Below are 25911 nucleotides of genomic sequence, written 5' to 3'. Positions count from 1 at the left end.
ACATTTCAGTCAGCGGATTCTCTGGAAGTCAACTTGTTCAATTTAATTTGCCCAAAAGTTCAACTTTTCTGGGATAAAAGCTTAGAATGCACTAGCTGCAATCCTCTCTAGAAAGTACCTTTCTGAAAGATATACTGCCTTATTTAGAAAGTGATAGAGCTTTAATTCAGGGAGAGAAAGTATCCTCCTCACATGCTTTTGGGGAAATGAGTGGTTTAGCCCATAGAAGATTTTGACAAACTGTGAGATGCAATAAGCAACAAGTATGCAAATCCCTGTTAGCTAGTAAGGCTTAGTGAGGCTTTGCCCTGCTCTGTGACTATGCACAGACTTCAAGGCAATGATGATGCTTCTACAACTGCTAATAATTGACTGACCAGTGCACAATGGTAGAACAGAAATTTTCAGCCAGTTTGCAGAATTACTCTGACTCTGAAAGACACATTAGAAAACATATCAGAAGGAAGAGAAGTAAGGTCTTCCCCATCATGCACATAGTAAACTTGGCCTCCACCATACAGGTAATTTTACCACAGTGTTACTCCCAGTCTTTCTATTAGAGTGGTTCACAAGTAGTTGTGTTAAGTATAAAGCATTTTTAAAGGCAACCTAGAAGGTGACTGGATATTTTTTCTTTTACTTAGCGTAACATCAACTTAAGTAGAGTTCTATGGACACTGCTGCTGGAGCACAGCAAGTTCCACACCGATACGCAAAGGAACTTCTTCACAGTGAGGGTGACGGAGCACTGGAACAGGCTGCCCAAGGAGGTTGTGGACTCTCCTTCTCTAGAGACATTCAAGACACTCCTGGATGCCTTTGCAGGGAGTCTGGACACAATGATGTTTGAAGGTCCCTTGCAGACCCTATGATTCTGTGATTCTGCTAGCCTTGCAGCAATGAAGTATAAATACACAGTCTTGGCATCACAACACTATTTTAATGCAATAGTTAGCCCTATCTTTCCCAAGAATATTTATCAAACCTCTAAATACTCTCTGTAACATTAGCTGTACAAAGTTGAGGTCAAGAAGTTTCTGTAAACGACAAAATTGGACACTGGATTTGCAGAGCCAGTTTTCCTCCCCCTGCCTGCTCCCTTCACCAGTCAGAGACAGGAAAATTCCCACAGCACGAACAGTGCCCGTTCTGTTACATGTCCTGTTCAGGCCACAGAATAAAAGCACAAAGATCCACTTTTCACAAGAGGTCAACTGTAGCAACTGTATCTTTATTACAGGAGGTTTCACAGGTTGGAAAAGCCCACAGCCTCTGTGATATATAGGTTAAGAATTCCTCCGTAGGCAAATAGCATTCCTTACAGAAATCATAAAGCACAGATTTCAGCACAGCTTGCTAAAGTAATGAATGCTGCAAGCTTAGTGTGTCCCACAAGCAGGGTGCAAGCCGAAGCCTCCACAAATAATGTAGGTGAGTTTTAAACACATCCAGTCAGAATTGAGTTCTAAATCTATGACATAAGCCTTGCTCCCATTTCACAGATAGACACCAAAGGCTGGCCTAATTGCATACAGGAAGATTGTGGCAAAAGCGATGAGAAGACCCATTTCCTATCCATCACAACAGTACAGGAGCATTACCAGCCTTGAAGCAACTTGCGGGCTACTACAACTCCATCCTGCAGATCACCTCTGAATCATGATAAATTGAGAGGAAACAAAAGTCCTGTGACTGAAAAATAATTATGAACATTTTGTTTACACAACAGTTCAGTAGTTATTAAGTTGCATAATGCTGCAATAGGAGCTAAATGCATTTTCAGTCTCCAACTCTGGCTGCTCATCTTCCTCACTTCAGTGCAACATCTTAGTTACACTGATATGTTTTTTTCTTGAATTCTGATACACATCAAGTTACACTAAAAAATGCTGCCAAAGGCTCTCTGATTGTCTTCAAAACTGAATCAATTCCCCTGATGTATATTTCCCTCTCTCGTGCCAGCTTTCAGCATGTAGGATCATACTGCAAGTGGAACACAGCTTTAAAAAAGCCTGAAAATATGTTTTTATACTGAGAGCATTTTGAAGCATCTGTTAAAGGCAGCTGCTCGTGAACAGATGGGCAGACAGAGCTGTAAAAGCAACTTGGTACAGAAACAACCCCTGAAGGCAATATTGTCACCATACACTACACTGTGAAGATGTGATCAGAATTACCAGAGACTCAGCTGAATACGTAATGGCAATCACACTGTGTACACCCTTAAAATAAGCACTCTGAAAGTAGCATGAGCAAAACATAAATTCTAAATCGGTTGTCCTCCCTGTGGCTATGAAGGCACAGTTTCCTAAACTGGGATACTTTGGGGACTTCCACACTGGAGAGGATAATGGTTCCCAACAAATACAAATAAGAACAAACCATCTCATGTCAATAAAATAACACTGATTTAGCACAGGGTCTACTACCCTGGGTTTAGTGTTCAAAATTTGCAGAGCAGACAAGCAATACCTTTTCCCCAAATAATGTACATCACTGCCTGAGACAAAATGATCTTTTGGACAAGGACTTTCCACTGAAATGTATTTCAACACTGCCATCTTCCCAAGGCTTCTTGTGTTCAGGTGGGAACCTCTATGCACTTCTGGATACACTTCTGCATATATCCATATGGAACGTACACAAACATACATTTTCTTTCAGTAAGCTAAATAAAAACATTCACCCTAAATTTATCAAAAATAGGCTTAATGTGCTAGTAGAAAAAAATACAAATAACACATTGCAATAAATCATGAAACAGAAGTCTGAGGGCTTATTTTTGCACTTAGCATTGCACATGAAGCTTGTTACTAAGAAGAGCAAAATATGACAAAAGGGAGTAGACATTTGTGCAAATTTAGATTTGTTCCTGCTTTCACATCTGCACCAAAACGCCTGATTCAATGGCAATTTCTTATTAAAATGCTGCATGTTGTGAAGACTACTTTGTGATTTTCAACATAAAAATGTGCTGTCATTTCTTTTTCTATAAGTCTTTTATTGCAGTCTTATCTGATCAACAGGGTGTGGTGCGACCAACATCCTCACCAACAGCAACCACCTTCAAACCATAAAAACACATCTCTGAACTGTTTCAGATAACAACAAGCCCAGAGACATCTTTATCTGCGCAAAGAGAATGCAGTTCACAGTGTGAAATAGATGTCTTGCTAAGTAAGTCATTTACTTACTAAAAACTTTAATGCAACTTGCACATACACGCCCCTCCATACGATTTCTACCAGCATAAACATTTGTAAAATAAGTATTTGTTGAAATGGAACATAAGTGCATGAGTTGTTCATCATGGGATGATATCAACAGAGATATAAAATTATTTTTCAGTAAAATAAAAGCAGAATACCATTTAGAAATTGGTGTACTAGAAATCTGTGCCAGCTACATAAAACTGTATTTGGTTTACTTACCTCCCACCCATACCTTTAAGAACTGATAGATAATGCAGAAGGAAAAAATGAAGACTGCACCAGTCTGTGCCCAGAAAGGAAAAGGACACGAACATTATTAAGGATGGCCAGATTTCTTCCCTCACTTGGAATTAGGCAGAACAACTTTTTTCTCAGTTACACTTCAATGCTAGGCTAAACAGTTTCTGCTACTTTATGGCACTTCCTTAAAATCATATGCAAATACAACTAAAACTAACAAATTAACAGAATAATTATTTTCAAGAGTATCTGTTTAACACAGACGATAATTAGAACAGTAAGGAATTTCTGATGCAAGCACAAATATCTCGGTAAGCAAAAGCTTCACTGCTTAAACTATGCAGATAAGGAAAAATCAACTTTTAGAAAAACAGCATTCCCAATTACAGTCAAAAACTAGCTAGAGATCCACATTCTTCCCAGTATTTTTAGATGAAGGGACAAGTAATCATGTGCATGTGTGTACGAAGTTTTCAAGATGATGGGCTAACCACAATGCCAAACTCAAGGTCATTAAAGACACTACATATGGAAAGGGTTATTTTGCTAGAAACAGACCAATTACCAGTGAGCATACATAATGACTATTCATGATGTCAAAGCAGTTTGCCCACACTGCTTTCATCTGCTGGCAGACAAATGATGCCTATACAGGAATGCTGCAGTTGTCAAGGGAATGTTTGACTCAATGTATGTATCTTGGAATGGGTTCTGTAGGCAGTCTGGCCTCTGTCCTGAGGAATCAGAGAGGATAATTCCACAAAATGATAATGTACGAGACCACAAAAATTCAAACCATAGCTTTGTCATTACAAGAATCCTAGCTGACTTCAGCTGTTACAACAGGAAGACCCAGTTATTACACACAAATGTCTCGCTGACCAAAATAAGGTTTTATTCTGCATTTTTTCTCAGCACTGCTACCCCATAGATCTTAAAAGAAATGATCTATGAGGCCTGTTGAACAAAGACATGTCCAGAATTCTCTGCCTCTCAGTACCGGAGAACACATACAGACTCGACTATTCTCACTGTGACATTATGACATACAGTGACAGTTGACTGCCTCCTGTGAAACTGCTACAGTCAAACTGGAGCAGATTAACAAATCACCATACTTAAAACATATATATATATATAAAATATATATTAGTAATATGTTACATTTCCAGGTTTAATAGCATTGAAATAAAGTAATTCTTGACATTGAAGTTCTAGAGTACTTAATCCTCTGTTAGTAGAAATCCATTTTAACAGCAAGTATTCATAGTATTCCTACTGTGAATAAACTGCTAGCAGTTTGGTCTTACCACTGTTTTTAAATGAATCTATTTAGCACTGGTAGAGCCTTTACTCTGTACCATCAGATACGCACAATTAAAAAAAAAAAAAAAACAGTAAAGAAAACGATAAGTATTATCCCACAATCATTTGTTTCTAATCGTCAGAGTAAAGATGTTTCAATAATTGTTCAATGGAACTTGCTGCCACTCCTGAGGTTTAACAAGCCCAGGTGCAGAGCTCCAACCCCTACTTACTCTAAAGCTACTACTTACACTAAGGGACAGCACAATTCTCACAGCAGTGTTAACCTGAATATGAATACCTCATGAATTAGACACTGTTATAACTCATTAACATAACGACTAACAGTTCTAATACATTTCCCATATGGTTTAGGGAAGTGTATGTACAATTAATAAATTTTGGTTCTTGATACTGAACGATAAAAAAGCTATCTGTTAGTAAGTCATTCAAAATATGTACCCACTTTTACTGATCAGGACTGGAGCACATCCTTCCCTAGGTTATTATGGGAAAACAGCAAATTTAATCACCAAAATCTGGTTACACTACATAATATTTGAAATATAACAAACTAAAAGCATAACCTTGCCTTGTTTGTAGGGAAGAAATGCTAGAGAGAAGAAATGTATAAAATATAGGATATCAAGGGAGAGATGCCGTTAGGACCATTAACAGACTCTAAGAAACATACTGAAGGATTTAGTCAGGAGAAAATGTTTGGTCTGCCACAGACTCTACAGCTCAGACAAACAAAAAAAACAACAACACAGGATTGACCACATTTCAGATTCAACCCAGAGGGACTTAAAATCCTGAAGTTGGTAAAACTTGCATCTGTCGTAGTTTCCTTATAAAAAACTCATGAAAATCACCTGGGACTCTGGGAAAACTTATTTACCCTGAAGCGAGATTGTAAGACAATTGCTCAGTTGCATTAGGAAGGTGAATGCTGGATTCAAGCACAATGGAGAGAGCGCTAAAAAATTTCTTCCAAGTGTGCCTCTGAGACCCCAGCCTTGAGGCAGCAACTGGACTCCATTCAGTTTGCAAAAATTTGCCAGCACACCGAACCCAAGGAGCACTTGCCAAAATTGCAGTATGGTAACCAGTCAGCTACAAAGTGCAACAAGACAAATACTGACAAACACTACTCAGATTCTCTCCTGTTTTAAGTTGTTCATATTTCCAGTGAAAAATCAGATCAGGACAGGTGATCCTTTTTAAAGAACGTTAACCATCAAAAATTGCTTTCGATGAAATACAAGAAGATTCTTAAAAACATGGATAATGTTAAGCCACAGTGGAGATTTCTGACTGAAAGCAAAGGAGATCTTCCTCTTCTGTCACCTAAACCCATTGCTTTCCAGTTAATAGAAGCTTCTGATGTTACAGATAAACCTCAAACTTTCCTTAAGACAAAACAGAGAAAGCACTACAAGGCGCTGAAAGATTATGAAAAAGTAAAGTTAAGGATGCCTGTATGTTTCAGTGAAAGCTCATGCATCAGTTTACATATCCATTTTCATTTGCACACACTGCATTCAAATAACAGTAAACCTGCTATTTCTTCAGCCAGAAGCATTTGGGAATTTTCTGAAGTTGGACCTGTTCTAATCTGAGGAGTTTTGCTTAACTTTTCATTCAAGTTTTCTGCTCCCTAAACTATTTATTCAAATAATATCGAAAAATCTTTTAGATTTTTTTAATTTATCACACAGAGATCTTTTTCATCTGAGGACTGGGTTTTAGCACATGCTGACCCAGACAGGTGCACAGACTCAAGAACCATACTCTCTCCTAAACTGGCTGAGAAGATATTTCAGTCCAAAAGGCCTACAAGCCTTGTTACCCTAGGTCTCAGCTACTACTTGGTGACTCTAAGATGATCATGGTAGAATCCATCTTTGCTTACACATCCTAAAAAAACCTCATATCTATAAACATAAATGCATTTGACCATTGTGACCAATACAAAACATACTGTAACACAAAAAAAAACAAACCCAACCTGCAAAGACTTTTACAGACTCATGATACTGATAACTTCTTTACCTGCCTGATAGGGTAATAGGTAATGGTGATATAATAAAAGGCTATTAATAATTTACATTACTTTAAAATCTTGTTTGCCTCAGGTAAGTGAAATTTTGTAGAATAAACATCAACCAGGATTTAAATAGAGGTTGAAAGAATGAGATTTTCAAATATCTGCAATCAAAGTGTCTGTGAATACAAAGAAGTCATTAAAGAAAATCTTGTTACTTCAGCTGGACCAAAGACTTCAGTCAATATTGAGATTTTTTTATCATCTTACCAGTCTCTTGCACATATGCATTATTAATCCCATACTACAAACCAGTTTTTCCACAGAGAATTATGTTTAATGTCATTGCATTTCCAGAAACTCCTCAGTGTGGATACAGCTAGTTGCTAAACCCAGAAGCAAGTTAAATAACTTCAATCTTTCCTTAATGAATTGATTGAGGAATATTATTCATTTTTAAATAGACAATCCTTAAACCTGAAGGTTTTTATTTTCTACTGTTGCTTTGCTTCAAGCCAGCCCCCAGTAAACATGCCCTAAAAAAAAACAGTATTGCAAACAAGAACCAATGACTACCTGCACCAAAGCCGCATTCAGTGAAAATGAAGAACTCACCCTTTAGCCTAAAACTCTTTTTTTCCCCTCAAGTAAGGATTTTGACCAAGTCATGTATTCAATTTGTACTGAGGCTAACACTTTACTCACATAACACATAGCAAGTCACAAAGATATGCAGTAATCGTTCAATCTTCAACTGAAAGTCTAGTGGTTAACCATGCAAACAAGTTATTTAACATTTTCCTCAGGAATCATTGCATTTCCATCTCCAGAGTGGTTAACTTTTGCATATCATTTCAATAATAGTTTCTGGTTATGGTCAGAACATGCAGAGTCTGCATCCCTTAACACAGAACTGTGTAGGCTAACGTTCAAAGGCACTTGATTCAATCAGACTAACAAATCATCTACAGGTGAGGGCAAAGTCACCTAAGGTAAAGTAGACCAGAGCTGGAATACTTAAGCTAACCTGCATGAATCGTGAGCCTACAGAATGCTTAAATTAAGAAAACGGCAGTGCAAAGTGACAAAGAAACCTAACTGCAAAATAAATAAATAAATACAACCTCAGTATCTATACATACCATGCATAGAAACAAAGAATAAAAAACAATTCATTTCCAGTGTCTTACTGAAGATCACTGAACGGCTCAAAATCTTTTGCATTAAAAAGACATGAAATAGAAAATCACAAATATAAGCAAAAGCAGAATAAATAAATCAGGATAGGAATACTGACAGCAAGTGAAAATACAACGTAGTTGCAGCAATCCGGATGGCATACCCAGGCACAAATGACATGTGTTAGCCTAAACACCCATCAGAAAGCACTTTTCAGTGGAAAAGCAAAATAGCTTGCTGAATGATTCACTCCATCTTTGGACTTACGTCACTGATGCCTTGAAACATGAGGTTGGTGGTTGGTGCAGTATTTCTTTCAAAACTTAATGTTGTAATCCCTTACACAGCAAAAAATACTTTTTGCAACCTCCCTATGCTTAATATAAAAAGCAGAAACCAAAGATGTATCAAAGATAATTTACTTTTGTGTTTCCAAATGCAAACCAAAAACACTTCAAGTGTAGAAGCTCAAAAAAATGGGTTTGTTTATTACCCAGATAAAACTGATAAAAGACATACAGCATGCAGGCCATATGGGCAGCACACTACTGCTACAATCACTGTTTCAGTATATGAGCTGGCAAATAGACTAACCAAGAATTCTTCTCACGGTCCACATAAATTCTTTGAAGATCCAAATACTGTGGGATCACACTGCCTGAGAACTGCATGACAGGACCTTCTTTTACATTGTTTCTAAAAATATTGTTCACACCTCAGGAGCAAAATCCTCCCCTCAAACCTACATGACAAATTTTGCTTGGGGCAGTCTACTCTTCCTATTGATATGAACATAAACAGAAGATTGCCTGCACAAAAAAAAAAACACATATTGACAGAAACCTCAACTTGAGAGAACAGCTCCCTCCTCTGAAAGTTTTTGAAAAAGTTAAAAACAAAGAATTTGCAGTTTGATATTTGTTCCTACCTATCCAGCTTGTTTTGTTGACATTTTCTGAAACACAAATAGGTCCTATAAAGTAGCATAGTACAAGATAAAGTGAAAAATGACATCCTAAAATAAATTTTAAAAAATCAAGACGAAATAAAACTTGGTAGTGTGATTTATACTGACAACAGTGGAGGCTACTACAAAGACATTCTGCTGTAACATAAACATTTCAACATAATCTGTAGAATTTTTCAAGGAAGTATGCACACCATTAATCTCACAGGCAAAACTTGGAACCATATTACTGAAAAGCAACATAAAACTCTCTTAGTTTACCAGAACGCTAATGCTGCAATTTTCAAAGAGGCTCAAATAACAGACGTGCTCAAATATGATCCAAATATGAGCACACAGCTCAAATGATTTTTATTTTTTTTTTAAACACCTTTCATTACAGATTTCCCAAAGCCTAAAACACATCGTAATTCCTTCTGCAAAGACAAGTTTTTAATTATTACATTACCTTTCTCATAAAGCTCCTCCATTGCTCTCCAGGTTTCAGCTCGAACCTCCTGATTGCTTTTACCTGGAACATGAGTATCCGGCCAGTGCATCAAATAAAGATCTGGAAAAGAAACGGTATCGAAGTCTTCAAAAAATGTCAAATCACATGAAGCAGCACTTTCCCTCCACAGAGGCCTCTAACATACTATTATCAAAACACAACTGCATGATCATTACCAAATACATCCACTCAGTTTTAATAAATTAAATCCTATAAGAATTTATTAGTAAGGAAAGGTGGCCAAAGTCGCACTTTTGCTTCAGGCTTAGGTTACTCTTGGTCATGTTAGTATAAGCTTTCAACATATAACAGGCCCCATTTAAATTAAAGGGATTTTGGTCATTAGTTTATTAAGACTTGACTACCACCGCAGTGCTACAAGTCTTGAAGTTCAGAGAAGGTAACATTGCTCAGCACACAATGTTGGCATCATTCTATGACGCTTTTTGTAATTTGGGCTTTTTTTACAATAAAAAATACTTTGCAATTAGAAACATACACATTCAGGACTAGAAAGCATCTACTGGATCACAAAATACAGCCCTTCTGACTGCAAGAAGAGTTCGTTGAAGTGGGGAAATGGTACCTTATCTCTGATACACAGGGTAAAATAGTCTTTCTGCCAGTCATGCACTAACCACCACAGCACAGCTAGCCGTGGAAGAATAGCAGAATATAGCCATAAGAAACAGAACTGCCACTGTATTTGAGTAAACTAAGCATAGCTATTTTAAACGACAATGTGTACTTCCAATGCGTGTCAGAAAACTTTCCATAACACCTCTGGAGTGATAAGAGCAATAAGCACCTCACAAACCAAACTCTACCACTTCACCTTCGTTCATACACACATTCACACCTGCACCCACACATTTTCATTTGCTGAAGGTATTTCTTCCCCTGGGGGATTACATGAACACAAACATTCTAATTTCAGAGGCAAGAAATGAGTTTATAATAATAATCAAAACAGCTTAATATTAGTCAATAATTGTATAGCTATCAGTGGCTGTTTTTAGGAACAGACTACATTTTTTATCTGCTGAGAATGACGTGGACATAGACTTTGCTTTGTTGTAGAGGGACAAAGAAATACTCTGAGGTCTCTTACAATCATATTCTTAATAAACCTAACTCAAAATTGTAAGTAATGATTCATGGTATCAAGATGCACTTAAGAAAATCACAACTGACTGCTATATTTACCAGCTTTTTAAAGCATGCTTTACAGACAATCAAGTCATGGTGGTGCAGTACTAATTGAGGACCTAAAGTTCAAATGTCAAAACACAGCTGCAGGAAAACTAACCTTCACACGAGAACAACTTTCACACATTTAAAACAGAGTGGTTTATGACTACTTAGTGGTTGTGGCACCTACAGATAACACAATTTCTATTAATTCAGAAGTAAAGGGACTTTTCACATTTAAAGGGCACAGAAATTAAAGTCTATGATTCTATTCAAATTTCTAACATTATGTATATGTATATATAGTGATCAGCATGAAGCAGCCTCCAAAACGTTCTGTATCAATTCATGATCTGAATTGGGTGTATTATCATCACTAGGATGCAAGAAATTATCAAGACATGGTACACCAAGTGTGCTGATACAACCAAGATTAGTCCAGTTCCAGCTGTGCATCTGGGATAGGTTAAATTTGGTTGGATCTGACAGAATCAGAACAGGCAGAAGGAAAAAAATTGTTTATGAACTCAGTAACCCACAAATCACATTCAAGAAGTTACTTTGAAGGTTTGATCTAAATCCCAAGGAATGTATTCTGCTGCTGCCAAACCCATAAGATTTGCTGCCATTTCTTACTGGTTTACAATGACTGCTAGTTGGAGTACCGCATTTAGAAAACAGAAGAAGAATCTCTGTTATAACCAGTGCCCACAAATTAAAAAAAATATATCCAGTTTCTCATGGATATTTAATCTACTGATTCAAACAAAAACCCTGGAACACTGCTTTCCTAATACCATTTGCCCAAAAGTGCCTATGAGAGAAGTTTTGTAACAGTATTGACATGGAACACTTTCTCTTAAAAAGCAGTGACTGACTCCTATCAGTTTCACAGATTTATCCATTAGCATTATATTACTTTTTGGTGTGGCTACATGGACCCTCAAGGACATGAGTGGAGCTTTCCTTGAGACAAAGACCTTCACTGCACAGTTGGCTGCCAGGCTCCTACAGATCTGCAGCTTTGATGGTCTGCAAATAAAGGTGCAACTTCACAATATGTTACCTTTCAATCTTACAAGATATATGAATCAAGTATTCCTATGGAAATACTGTGAATATGCATGTATTTGGTTAACATATGATGAAATCAGGAAATCTAGAGCAATACTCTGCTCTACTTTCCATGCTTTACTTCAAGAAAAACTGCTGGCTTTAACAGATGCTTGAATTTACTTTCCTAAATAAGCCTAGACATAAATAGCCCTGCTATTACTACAACTTCTCTTGTGAGAAGAAAAAAAAAAAAAAAAAGGTATCTAAGTTTAGGTCCACAAGCTTGTAACTGTATTTTCCAACTAGTCTTCTGCATTTTTTCTGTAAGTCTCAAAACGTTCAACAAAAAGCTCTCAGCTTTCTTAAATCACTTGAAATGTTCACATTTCAACATATTGCTACTTTCTGCTTGAAAACCCCTCCAACAGTACTTTCCACTTGGGTCTTTTCATACAGGAGGAACACAGAACCTAAAGCAGGATGCTTTTTACAAAACCATGAAACACACTGTGAATTTTACCTCCTTTCAGGGTCTACTTCACCAGCACGTGTAGCACAGAACATAGAACTCAGTTGCACCTCTTTCACACAACCACAGAATAATTATTATGCAGCCTTTTCTGTCTTCCCATCCTTCTTGTAAAGGTCACCATCCTCACTGATAGATCCACGAATTTCACATGAGATATTCCCTAACACATCACAGTTTATAAATTGTTAAGTTCAAACAAACTTAGTATTAATTTAGCTCACTATTTCTGACTAATTGGTCAGTTAGGAAGAGCTTTATAAATTACTGAAACATTAGTGGAAGAAAGGAAAGGAAGAAAAGGAGAGAAAATAGACAAGTGGGAACAGAAAATGAAGAGTACTGAACAGTGGGGCACATTGTGCAGGCACCTGTAATAACTCTTAAATTTGTCTCAATAATGTGAGCAAAAGAAGTCTCAGAGCTGAACACAGAATGAAGTTCTGTTTATTCCAGACAAAGGATTCTCTCGTTTGACAACAATATTAGTGCAATTCTTGCTCCCACATTTTTGTCCCTTCAATTCCTGCTGAACCATGGAAGCCACGTCTAAAGAGAGATTTTCCATGAGCACAGACTTTAATCAGTCTACTTACTACCTGAGAAAATAAAAGCAAATTAGAGTACTGAGAGAAATCACTGAGAAAGATTTCCTGGAAGTGAGTCAAGTTTTCCTCTCATTGGCATTCAGCACCAGTGCCACAGCAAGCAGAGGAAAAAAGAAAGCAAACAAAACAAGTAGAAAGAAGAGAGAAAGAAACATGCTATTTCTTAATTCTGAGGACAGAGCTAAGGATTGGAACATTGATCATGAAAATCCTCTTGTAGTAACCTCTATTTGCACAAGACTGAGAAAGAGATATTAATTCATTCTGCTTTATTCTGTGGTTGTGCAGGAAGCTCAGGAATACATTTCCACAAGGAATAGAGCCAAAAATCTGCATATAAATATACAGATCTTTAACAGATATGGGTTTTGTTCCTACACCTTGCAGAGTATCAAGCTAAATAGCCAGTGAATACAAGTGCACAGTGTAAAGCAGAAGAAGGAAGTATGTGTTTTCAGGACACTAACAGGTAATAGCTGATTAATTAATCCTTGTCAGCATAAACATTCTCTCCAATATCATTAGTTTAGATAAGTACTTTAAATTCACCTTCTTCCATTTTCCTTCCAATGTTCTACCTAGCTAGAAAGAACTAAAAGCATTTTGAAATACATAACTTACTTTTTATCAAGTACCACCACTCCTTGTCTGGGATGTGTTACGTAAAATTGAGTCGCCTACTGCTGCTCACTGCCTGTCTAATACAATAGTAAGACACCACATCTTTGAATATGAAAAGTTTGTGACCAGGGTATATTTTGAAGCAAGTCTAATATGGTATCAGACTGAGCCTTCTGGTCTTTTTCCCCCAAAATGCACTGCATCAACAGATCAAACCAAAGGCAGATACCCAAAAATTTTACAAGTATCAATAGTCTCACAAAATAACTTTTAGAAAGGACTCCCATTCCCTGAGATGCAGCAGACCACAAGAGCTTATGCATTTTTGTTTCCCTATTAAAAAAATATTGCCAAGTCTGTGAATTCTTGTTCTTCCACAGGTTTGTGGTGTTTTCAGCAAAAAAATATAGCTCTAATTTATTTAGTGAATACTCAAATTAACAATGAAATGTACTTTCACAAAAAAAAAAAAAAAAAACAACCCGTACCTTTTTCCATTTTAAAAGATGTGCAACAAGGAAAAATTCTGTACTCTCAGTTATATGTACATAAATTTCCTCAAGAACAGAAGAAATCTGTGAATGTGTAAATTAGGGCAGAGTTTGGCTCTTACAATCTATCTGCAACATAACGTTCTTTCCAGAACTCATTTATCTTTCTCGTCTCTACTCACATGGCAGGTATAGCAAATAAGCTATATGAAAAATGCATACCAAGATATTCAACACCAAGCCTTTCACATGACTCCAAGCAGGCTTTTTTTGTGTTTTCATAGCCATAATCACTGTGCCACAGTTTGGTAGTTATCCAGAGGTCCTCCCGCTTCACACCACTTTCTTTGATAGCTTTTTGGAGGAGAGATTCACAGCCATATCTTTTTGCTGTGTCAATATGACGAATGCCGCACTGCCGTAACGCATGGACCACAGCATCATGGGAATAGCCACCTTGATGGGAAGTACCTAAAGGAAGGCAGAAGCGAAAGGTGAGCAACATATTTCATACATTATTTTGTTTTATAAGTATTGCCTCAGAATGTTGTTACTGAATTGCCACTTCACAACAGTAAAGAAATGGGAACTGATGAGCAGTGTGCCGTACAGATCTCTAGGATGGGAAAACACATAAGATGCTACAATGCTGATGCTGGTCAGAAATAACCCCAACAGAATCAAAGATGAACAGTAAAGAAGTGGGGTCATGGATGAGGATGAAGACCATAAAAGAAAACAGACACATAGAAGAAAAGACCATAAAAGAAAATCCATATGTGAAATTTAGTTTTCAAACAGGAGCACAGGATTTTCAGATAAAAATATTAACAATTTGAAAATTATATATATAACTTGAAAACAACTCACTCTGCAAAAAGTATACCCTGAAACATTTACTCTGTTGACTTCCTTGAAGCTCCTCCTGGTAGCTTCAAGATATTACTGCACTGTACAACCCCAGGCTGGGCCATACCGCAGGTGCAATTCACACAATGTCAAACTCAGAAATACCTAAAACAATGCAATCTTACACAAGAGTTAGAGAATGGCTATACAGGGAGTCTTGGTAACAAAGTACTGTAACTCTCATTGCGTAGATATTCACTGGATGTACAAAAAAGTGTATTTCACTTGTCAAGGGGACGGAAGGAGGAGGAGACTTGGCAGGAAAAGCAGTCAGCAGGAGGACTGCCAGATAAAGAATTGGTTGAGAGCATAGAGGATGGTATTTCTCCTTACCCTTTCCTGTTAGTTGTTTTTTTTTTGCCATGAGCCCCTCACCCACTCACCTCTACTCAGACTTCTCACAAACAGTATTTTCTACAGTTTGCTTGAGGAAATGCTCAGTCAGCCTAAGTCACTGACTAAAGCAAGCTTCTAAGATGATGACTTGTATTTAAAGGCCCAAATTCCAGAAGCAGCAATAAGCGTGCAGATGGTTATGACATTAATTTAAGGAGGGCCCTATGCAGTTGTGATGGATAACAGCACCAAGCTCTTGAGCCTCTGCTGAATTTAATACATACAGGAATCCAGGTCAAAGAAAATAAAGTGAAATTTGTCTCCAGCTGTTAATTTTCTCCTTCACTCCACACATAGCATTTATTTCTAGATTAAGCACATCATGAAATTATTAAGCGTGTAAGTCCAACCAAACTATCAGAAAGAGTAGAGAAACAAATATCTTATGCTCATCCTTAGAATTTTCCATGCCTGGACTGGAGGGAGGATGCCCATAGTAATGTGTGTGACTTCCTCGCACACACTGTGACAATGCAGGCAAGAACAAGCACTTACTTATATTTTATTTATATAAAATAAGCCAAGTCTCCTAAATGCTTATTATTCTTTAAATTCCTGATCTTATAAGTAAAGTCTATGTTATTTCTATAATTTGCTCACCGCTGGTAGAACACTTAAGATATAATAAAAGTGCATCCAGAGGAGGGCCACAAAGACAACTGGAACACCTCTCTTATGAAGACAGGCTGAGGGAGCTGGGCTTGTTTAGCTAAGAGAAGGCTATGGGAAAACCTCACTGGGGCTTTCAGAACTTAAAGGGAGCTTACAAGCAGAAGGGGGGACCAACTTTCTACCTGATCTGATGGACAAGGACAAATGTCTTTTAACTAGAAGAGATTTAAGTTAGATTTTTGGAGGAAACTCTTTACTCAGAGAGCGGTGAGGCCTTGGCACAGACTGCCCAGAGAAGCTTGGATGTTCCACCCCTGGAGGCATTCAAGGCCAGGTTGGATGGGGCCCTGGGCAGCCTGACCTAACTGCTGGCAACCCCACCCATGTCAGGGGATTGATCTTCAAGGTCCCTTCCAACCCGAGCCATTCTATGATAATATGATCTAATCTGGCACACAAAGACTTAGAGAATCATGATATTCTACTCACAACGGGACAATCCCTGGTTCATACTTGATTACTAAACTTGGAGTACTGGATTCTTCACTGATTTCAGAGTGATAAAACAACGCTATTGTATTCCTACAATTTTGACGTGCCCAATTTTAAACAAAGTTTAAGTGTTTTAAAAGACAAAACTTTAAAGCTCTTTTCTGCAGTCACTGACAGACACTGCAACTGGTTCAATTTCTGCATCATCTAGCAATCATTTCTCTGTAACTTGTTTTACACCAAAAAGCATAAGTTAAATTGCATTTCCAAAACTGCTATTTCAAACTCTTAATAAGTGGTTTTAGATTAAAGCAGTGCTAATCTATATACATGTTCTATACAAGTAATTTTTTCAATATTCAGATACTAAAGGAATTTTATTGAAAAATTATATAACTAGAATTTTAAAAAATTACTACACTTTTACATAAAAATCCCTTATAATAAGCTGGTATTAGTGCCAAATAAATTAGGTTGTAATTATTATGCCTGTTTCTGGCTGAATGGACTTTTCCAAGCACAGAATGAATGGAGTTCATTTAGAGGTCTGGCAAATGGACTCAGTCTCTTTTCATGCATAATAGATTTCAGCAAGAACATTGAGGACAGGTTTTTGTTTGTTTTGTTTTGGTTTTTTTTTTTTTTTTTTTTTTTTTTAAACATTAACCCTTTTAAGGTAAGGGGAGAGAGCAGGAAAGAAGGGAAAAGGAGAATATATCTGTTATTGTTCCCCATTCCATGACGCATACTTGCTTCAAGGAAAACAAAGTAACAAAGATTCACTTGAGGAAATGATCCCAACTGCTACACCTGCAACAGTTCCAATTCACTACATAAATCAATGTGTAATAGTTTTCATTTAATTTTTTCTTCAAAAAGGAATCAGAACCTACTTTCCCTCTCACTTTCTGGAAGAACATGTCTTCACACTCTCTGAGAAATATGAAGATATTATTTATCTAAACATATTACAAACTTCCTCTGATGTAAGTAATTACTGCTACTTGAAATCAGCAGAACCACTTAATTTAGGAGAGTCCATATTAATGAAACTACATGCTGAATAGAGATCATTTCCCTAACATCAGTTTGCAGTACTAAATTAAAACCCAGCTGACAAACAGAACACCTAGAAAAACATTCATTCTTTCGTACTTTTTTTTTAAATCTTTAAGTAGACATTTCAGATAAAGAATCTAAAAAAAAAATCATTTTATCAATGTTTACATACTCATTGTATGCATATGATGTTGTCTACTATAATGAGCTTGAAATAAGCTTATTCTATTAATTTTATTTCTATTATTCTGACATTACATAATAATCAGGTCACAATCTCTGTTGATGTGATATAATAAATTCATTCAAGTTTTTGCTATCAGTACATTACTAACTTCTGATGATAGAACATAAAGCATTACTTATATGTGCGGCCAATGAACATACAGCACATTTCAAGGTTCACTGCTCATCCATTCACAGAACCGCACGCCCGTTCCATAGACTGGCTCACGGACGGGCAGTCCTTACTCATCATCACTGCTTAATGCTATTGAAAGAGGCAGCCACAGTCTTCCCTCCTTGTCTTTCACCTACTTCTGTATTCATATGACCCCTGACAAACTGATTCAGACTGCTGAACAGACAAAAAGAAAATGTTCACTTTATGATCGCCAAGGGAGCTGAACACCTTCCAGAGGAAGAACCAGAACAAAATTTCAAGAGATGGGGAGAAAAACTGAGCAAGTAAAACTCCTCTTGAGCAGCAGTAGCTAAGTTATTAGATATACTTTTTTTTTAAAGCTTTTAGATAAACATTTCACTACTTTTTTAAGAGTAGTATTCAAGCCAGCCACAAAATAATCTGAAAGTCTTTCTCTGTGAACTTGCCTCCTCAACAAACACGTTATACTGTGATAAACACAAGTTTATCCAAACCATATCCATGCAAGGCCACAGCTGTATAAAAGCTGCAGAAGTAACTGCATTTTGTGAGGTTACAACCCTGAAGGCCCAGCATAGCACTGTAACTCTGACCAACAGGTGCTGCTGCATATGGCTTTGTGTGAATGCGGTGCAAGAGGAGCTGGAGCAGTTGAAGCATGTGTCAAAGAGAAGCACACAAGCATCATCTTCAGCTCTGCAATTCTACTCAGGCACCAAGGAGCAGACTACAAGAACACAGCCTGACCGTGGTGTAAGAGTAGTAGAGAGCCGTAACACATTTATTGTGTGTGCAGGGAAAGGGAAGCCAGAATTGCTCGTTTTCGCTCTTCCTGAGAGGAAGGAAGAAATGGCCGTGAGCCATTGTTGACAGAAGTACTGCGTCCCTTCAAACCCACAGAGGGTCTGACTGTGAAGGAAATTCAGATCACCTACTGCTAAACTGAGCTACTTCTCTAATCACTGACATACTATTCATCTAGCCAGAACTTCAGAAAAGGAGTTACAACAGCAGTTTTGCACACCTCCAACATTAAGCACATGAGCTTTGCAAGCTGCCCCTATTTTCACTGGAATACTATGGCTCTGAAATCACCACTACACAGAAGTAAAAATATCATTCAGAAAAGGATTTTTTTCCCCCTGCACGAATAACGGTATTTCCAATGAAAAATGCCAACTATTTCAATCATGCAGCTGTCACACACAAGTATTCTTATCATTGAGAACTTCTCAACTAAATTTTTATGGAAGGACAAATCAAAAACCTAACCTACACATTTGGAAGGCAGACTCTGAATGTGCAATTCATGTACAAATTTCATAAGCAGAGCAGCAGCACACATTTAAATGCCTTTCCAGACAGACTGCCAAATCTTGAAGCCTTTTCTTTCACTCCACACTTTCCCACCACCGTGAGAACTATTTCTCATTAACAACCAAATTGGTTTCAGATGCTCTGCTATAAGATGTTACCTTAGAAACCGTTTGGTAAAAGACTGTGGCTTCCTTCCATAGAAATCTCAAGCAGTGAAAAGACAGATTTTCTGGCATAAATCAAATCCAATTTCTAGGGTTCACTAAACCTTTTCTCCTCAGAATAACGTTTTGTGACTAGATCTTAGCAGTTAATAGTGCACGAAGAACTGCTGGTGTGAACCAGTTTTAAATGATTTTCATTCTCCCTCCTTTGTTAGCCCAACTGAAATTACTTCCAGTACTTATACCTTGATGGAATCTTCAGCTTCATAACTAGTAAGGATGATATGTGCTACATACAGCAAATACAGAGACTGACTACAAATATTCACGTTAATTTCTCCCTTTTTAAAGCATTTTCCTAAACTACTGTCTGATAAAGATTGCATGAGCTGACTGACAACACCAGACGTTTGGAAATACTTCACAGTAAGTGACAGATTGGTGATGGTATTTTCCTTCTTCAAACTACTTCCACAAAGAAAAAAACGATCAAAAGGAAAAAAAGACACAAATATTAAGTCCATACTCTGTTCCTGAGTTGAACATTACCATACTCTTTCCCGCTATAACTTATAGTTTTCCATATAATTTACAATAAGCATAATTAGCATATAATAAAGCACAGGGATAATAAAACTAAAAACTGTAATTAACCATCCGGTTAATAATTCAAAACCACAAAATGTTGTAAATATGATAGAAAAAAAACTATGAAGAGGATTGTAATTTATAGTTATCTATAGCTTACAACATAAAGTGGATGTAAACCAACTCATTACTGTAGCACCCTAATTGATGCCTAATTTTAACATCATAATAGTGCCCTTCATACCTACCAAACTGTTCAGTGAATAAAGCACAACTGTCATCCATGGCAAGATCCCACTGCTGCGAAATGAGGACACTGACAGGTCTGAGTCTAGCAGTGTCCCACTGATATCTGAGGGCATTCATGAGATTGAAGGGCAGCAGCAACACAGTTATCTGAACTAAAAAGCTACGTAAACTTAAACAGAACAATAAAGAACGTTTCTAATCAAATGCTTTTTATTCTTATCACGTAAGAATTTTAACTGCCTTTTCACAAAGTTCCCAAGACAAACAACATTTCTGATAGCCCCTCCTCTCACATTGCACACTCGATCTTAGGCTGGTGTGTGTAAGAATGCAAAGCACACCCATTCAGGAACAAAGGTATGGAACCGAGCTTAAGCTATAGAACTGGCATGAAGCCACAGTGGTAGTGCTCCCCCCCTTTCTCTCCTCTCTGCACCTGGCAATGAGGATTTTGCATCTCCATGCACAGCAGGTACTTCATGTAAACATGAAAGGACTGAAGACAGCTTAGGAACCAGTCCCTGCCTCCCCCCACTTGGAAGCATGAGGGACTACTACACTTAGGTTACAGCAGCATGCGACTTCACCACTCAGTGCTGCCAGGACTGTGGATGCTAAGGAGCTCCAGCAAAGAAAACATCTGTGGTAGATAAACTCTGCTATATGAAGGCTGAAAGACAAAAATTGGGCTTTTTTTTTTTTTTTTTTTTTCCAATAAGGTTTTGTATCATTCTTCTACATTACAGGAACACGGTGAAAGGTAAAAATTTAACATTGCTGGAGCTCATTTCTCTCTTCATTTCATCCAGGCTGCAAATAATTTGCTCATCTAATGAGCAATTAGAAATGTAAGATTTAAAAGTACAACCATTAGGGCCTCCTACATTTTATTTACAACATCTTCCCACAGAAAACCAGCCTTGGGATTGTGGCTCCAATGACTCTCAAGAATCTGCATAGTTCATTGTTGAAATGTGGGCCTTCATTACAGTAATTATTGGCACTACAACGCACTTAATTAACATTTAGGCCATCCCTTTCTTTGGCATCACGTGCACATCTGTAAGACCAACATTTGTCACAAAGTGACAGCCAGTAGCTTTCACCAAGTTAGAAGAGGCCACGTTTTTCTCCGTACTGTCTACAAACATCCACCCACATGGAATATGGCCACATTTTGTACAAATGAGAGAAGTTAAATATATGGAGGCCCTCAAAGCTCAAGTACAACTTCTCAGAGTCAGACTTTCTGAAACCATACATGAATTGAGACAGAAAGATTTATAGATGTGGCATTTTGCTCATCACAAGAGGCTATTAAGGAAACTCGGTAACCATGGCTGAGAAGTTAATTCCTGACAGAATTAGAAAAGAAGAGGAAAAAAAAAAGGTTGAAGCACAAAACAAAGGGAAGAAATAAACAGCCAATTCTTATTACAGAGTAAGATTAATACAGAGGAGTGCCATAGCTCTTGGTACCAGGACCACTGTTCCATAAATTTTCTGAAGCTGAGGAAAAAAGAGCCACAAAAAAAGAAAAGCAGTAAGAGTGGAGAACCAGAAGAGAAGGCTTGATTCTGCTGCCATTAAACTGAAAAGCAAAAGCACAATCTCATTTGATTCCAGTCCCAAATGGGTCTTTTTTTTGTCTACAGTTAAGATTAACAGTGACTATGAGCAACTTTATGGTTAATAATCAAGAAGCAAATAACTGCATTAGCAGTGTATAATGGAAGGAAATGTTAAAATGCTTCTACTCAGCATTACAATTCAGGTTACATGTAGCATTTTGAGGAAAAAAAGACAACAAAGAAACTTGAGGTAATGAAAGTGATGTAACGGGATTTTTCTCCAGGAAAACAAGCAAACACCACTAACACAGCAAAAACAATCACCTCTCCTGGAAAAAACTGAGAATAATACTAATTCAATAAGTTTTGTATGGTTGTGATGCAAATAATGCAAAGACTTAAACACTGCAATCAGCAAAGGAAGCAAAAACTCAGTTACAATTCACTGTAGATAAAGCTACAGATGAACATCAGGAATCTCATATATGGAACATCTTGAATTCAGGACAGGAGAGATGCTTCCCCTTGACTATGAAGGGATCATATGTGTGTGCGTCTGTGCATATTATTCTCCTGAGTTGGTACAACAGAGGGATAAATGCAGTAAAAAAGCAATTAAAGCAAGTTAGTAGTGCTATAAATTAACTCACGCCACATTATTCATTAGGACTCTTTTTCACTCTCTCCATCAGGCTTTGGCTATTTGACTGTAAGCTGCTCAGAGCCGCACCTGCCTGCTTTCCCAGTTGCAGCGCCTCGCATAATGGCAGCACCCATTACTGAATTCTGTAACAAACACTGCTGCGAGTAATAAAACACAGGCTGTGTGGCATGAGTAAGGCACAACACGTACAAAAACATGGTTCTCATTATTGAGGGTTTTTTTTCCCTGAAGCCTCTTCCCATACAAAACTGTAATTCATTTTATACCTCGATAGGAGATCACGAGATTATCTTTTTTTCATCTCATCAAGTTGTAATTAATTCTAGCTTCTTCAAGGATTTACATGGAGAACAACTTGACAAGAACACATTCTATGTATATTTTTGGTACTATTAACACATCTTGGCAGGAAATCACATGCTATTTGACCAAATCTCTGCTTACTTAATCCCATGATTACTGTCTCTTCTTTTTGTTTACATCATAAACAAGAAAAAGTTCTAAATCATTTTGCTTTGCTAAATAAAAACTTAGCTGTTGTGCATACTTTAACAGAAAGCTGGGTTGCCTTAGAATAATCAGCAGGCGTCTCAGGAAAGACTGCTTGTTTCACCACTGCCAGCAGCCATGGAGCTGTATTGAGTCAGAAGAAAGACAACAAAGAATGGGAATAAGCAAGTAAGTAAACACAGATAGAATTTACTGAAAGTACAGGTTTGGGCATACTGTTCCAAGGGCCTTCAGACTGACCATCAGCTGTGCAGGCTGCATAATGTGCAGTGCTCAAATCCATCGCTCTCACTAGAGTTTATGAACAAGACCGCTTAACCTCCTGCTTTCCTGTCTCCCCTATTGCATAAAGCCTTGACAAACTTACTGCTCTTCTCCTACATGTTTGGAAGACCCAGAGAACAGTGAAATGGAAATCAATTTGACAAACAGAAAGCTCAGTTAACAAAAAAAAAAGGAAATAAATCACCTTTTGATATCTGAAGCTTGAACAGAAAAAGCAGATATTTGTGACAGAATGCTATTCTAGACCGCTGTGGCACTCTCTGAGCTAACATGCTCTGCCTGAAAGCACATGAGATGTCTCATACGCTGACTCTCACTGCTATAAAAGAGGTTTCATCACTTGGAAATAACTTGCATATCTTTCTAATCAGCCTCACAGCTGGCCTGACTGCATGGATAGCTGCGACTATCTTAACACAGCACAACTCTCTCTCTTTCTTTGGAGCTTTTAGAAAGATTATCTAGCAACAGAGGCAGCATGCATGTTTACCATCTCGAAGTCGACTTACTCACAGATAACAATTATGTCTGCATGCTTAGAAGGATAAGACAATCAAATCTTAAATCCCGCAGAAAATGCCACACAGAAAATGCCTCCTCATACAGGAAAGTTTTTCTCCACATTTTTGCTCAGTAAACGTCACAGGAACCAAGCTGAACCATGACAGTAAATTTTTCTGAGCTGCAAATGTTAGTTAATTGCAGTGAAGTTGTAATAAAAATAAGCCAGTAATTTGTAGAAGAGTATAAAGTGGGAATACCTAGCATAGATCCACAGATAAAGATCCCATTGTGTTGGGCTGCATATCTTGGTATTTAGTGTTGGCCATAAACACCTCTTAATTTTTTTACCTTTAAATCTGCAATGTTTTTCAGCATTTGTCAGGAAAATCTTCAAATTACTTTACTGGTTCCTACATATTACAAGATGCTGAAAAAGCTACAAAATACATAAGAAATTTGTCAGTGTTACTCTGTCAGGACAAGAACGGAGAATTGAGGTCAAAGAACCAAACCTCTGGAAAGCTACACCCTGCAGAAAGCACTGAGCCAGAAAATCTCAAATGTAATTGTCTGCCACGGCATTATCCACTTACTGCAGTTTGAGTTCAGGCCTGACAGTCAAACTACTACAAACTGAAACGACTGAAGGACAGCAAGCAGCATGCAAATTGGAGACTTCTTCAGCCTGCTTTTCCCAGTCACCTGGGATTACAATCTTCATGCATTACAATCTCCAATGGAAAAGTGAGGTTTCTGTACACAATTCTGAAATACAGTTCAGCAAATACTGAAACAATGGCCATAAGACGGACTCCATTCTCTAAGAAGGATCATTTAAATGTTTCCTGCATTTGTGAAAAAAATCTCTAAGTCAACTAAATTGATAAAAAGAGATTCAACAAAGGAATTCAGTGAAAGAAAAAAAAGTCACTCCTTACAATACAGAACCTTTTGCTCATTGTATAAGGACTATAAAAGGGGCAGCTACATCAAGTAATGATAATAGACGCTAAACTAAAGAGTTCATAGATGCCTAACTGAAGAGTTCATGCCTTGGGTATATAATACCATATCCTCACAAGCACACACGCACACGGTACAAGCAGTTATCAACATGTTGTAGATTTTTGGACCCCTTTGCTGATGAACTGAGCTGCTAAGACTTTTTAATTCTGCTCAAGTGATTTTGGTACTTGGAAATGAGCACTATCAGCTCTAGCTATCCATCCTGTGTTTATGGATTAAAAAAAACAACTCCTGTTGACTTAAGAGGCTTAACATGCTCCTAAAGCCTCAGCTCTAACTTTACCCTCCTTTACACTTATGAGAATCCTAAATCATTGTTCTGAAGTAAGATAAAGCTGAAAGGGGCACAGAGGCCATTTTATTTGATACTTGTGTGAGCGATTAACTGCAGCGTGAGTGATTAACAACTCCAACAAAGCACGTAAGTGCCCCTGATGGGTGTGTTTATCTGAAATACCTAAAATCCTGGGATACCAAACCAACCTGCGATAAGAGCACATCACAAACATTGACAGGTAAGGGTCCTCGTGCTGCAGAGTGTGCTGTGGATGGAAGAGGATTTCAGAAAGATTTCAAAGAGGCAGAATGAAATCCCCAAATGCTGCATAAAGGCTTCAAGAGAGAAAATAACTCTTCACACTTACAATAAATAAAAGCAATGTAAACCTGCGGCCTTTTGCTCACTTAACACAATGGCCTCCTATACCACAACTGGCATTGCCAGAACAGATGCGACCCCATGGAAATCTCTTTTTCCACACGTTCACGAGCTCTTAATGAGACCCGAGGGCTCTCCGGCCGCTCAGCACCGCCGCAGCCAAAGGCGGGAGCAGCCACCGAGGAGGACGCGTTCCGCCGGGGCTGCTCCCGGCGCCTCAGGGCCCGCAGGCAGAACTGCCGGGAAGTAGGGGCCGCCGGGAACCGGCAGCGCACAGGCACCGCCGTAGAGCGCCGGGGGAACCGGGGCCCCGCGGCCGCCTCCTGCCACGTTACAGCGGCGGGCGGGCTGTACCGGCGGGCACTTACCGAGCCCCAGCACCGGGATGCTGCGACCACTGCGGAGCAGCACCGCGGGGCAGCCCCCCAGCCCACCAAGAGCCATGCCGCGCAACGCAGCTCCCGGCGGCCTCTGCGGGCCGAGCGAAGCCACGCGCGGAGGGGCGGGGCTACTGCCACCGGCGGCGGCGGGAGGGGCGGGGCGGCTGTGGTGCGCGCGCTCGTTCCTCTTCCGTGACGGCGGGAGG

General features: G+C 38.4%; 1 protein-coding gene across 1 annotated transcript in view; it reads right to left on the bottom strand.

Moving 5' to 3' along the window:
• The window catches only part of LOC125693467 (uncharacterized oxidoreductase ZK1290.5-like), a 46741-nt gene extending 20884 nt beyond the window's left edge, over positions 1 to 25857 (bottom strand). Inside the window, exons 1-3 of the mRNA XM_048945485.1 lie at positions 25694 to 25857; positions 14159 to 14407; positions 9399 to 9500 (exon numbers count right to left, since the gene is read on the bottom strand). Of these exons, the coding sequence (XP_048801442.1) occupies positions 9399 to 9500; positions 14159 to 14407; positions 25694 to 25769 (427 nt within the window). The 5' untranslated portion in view covers positions 25770 to 25857. The remainder of the gene's footprint in view (positions 1 to 9398; positions 9501 to 14158; positions 14408 to 25693) is intronic.
• Positions 25858 to 25911: the final 54 nt, after the last annotated feature.

The sequence above is a fragment of the Lagopus muta genome, chromosome 5, assembly GCF_023343835.1.
Source record: "Lagopus muta isolate bLagMut1 chromosome 5, bLagMut1 primary, whole genome shotgun sequence".
NCBI lineage: Eukaryota > Metazoa > Chordata > Aves > Galliformes > Phasianidae > Lagopus > Lagopus muta.
This window is presented reverse-complemented; position numbering and strand designations above follow the sequence as displayed.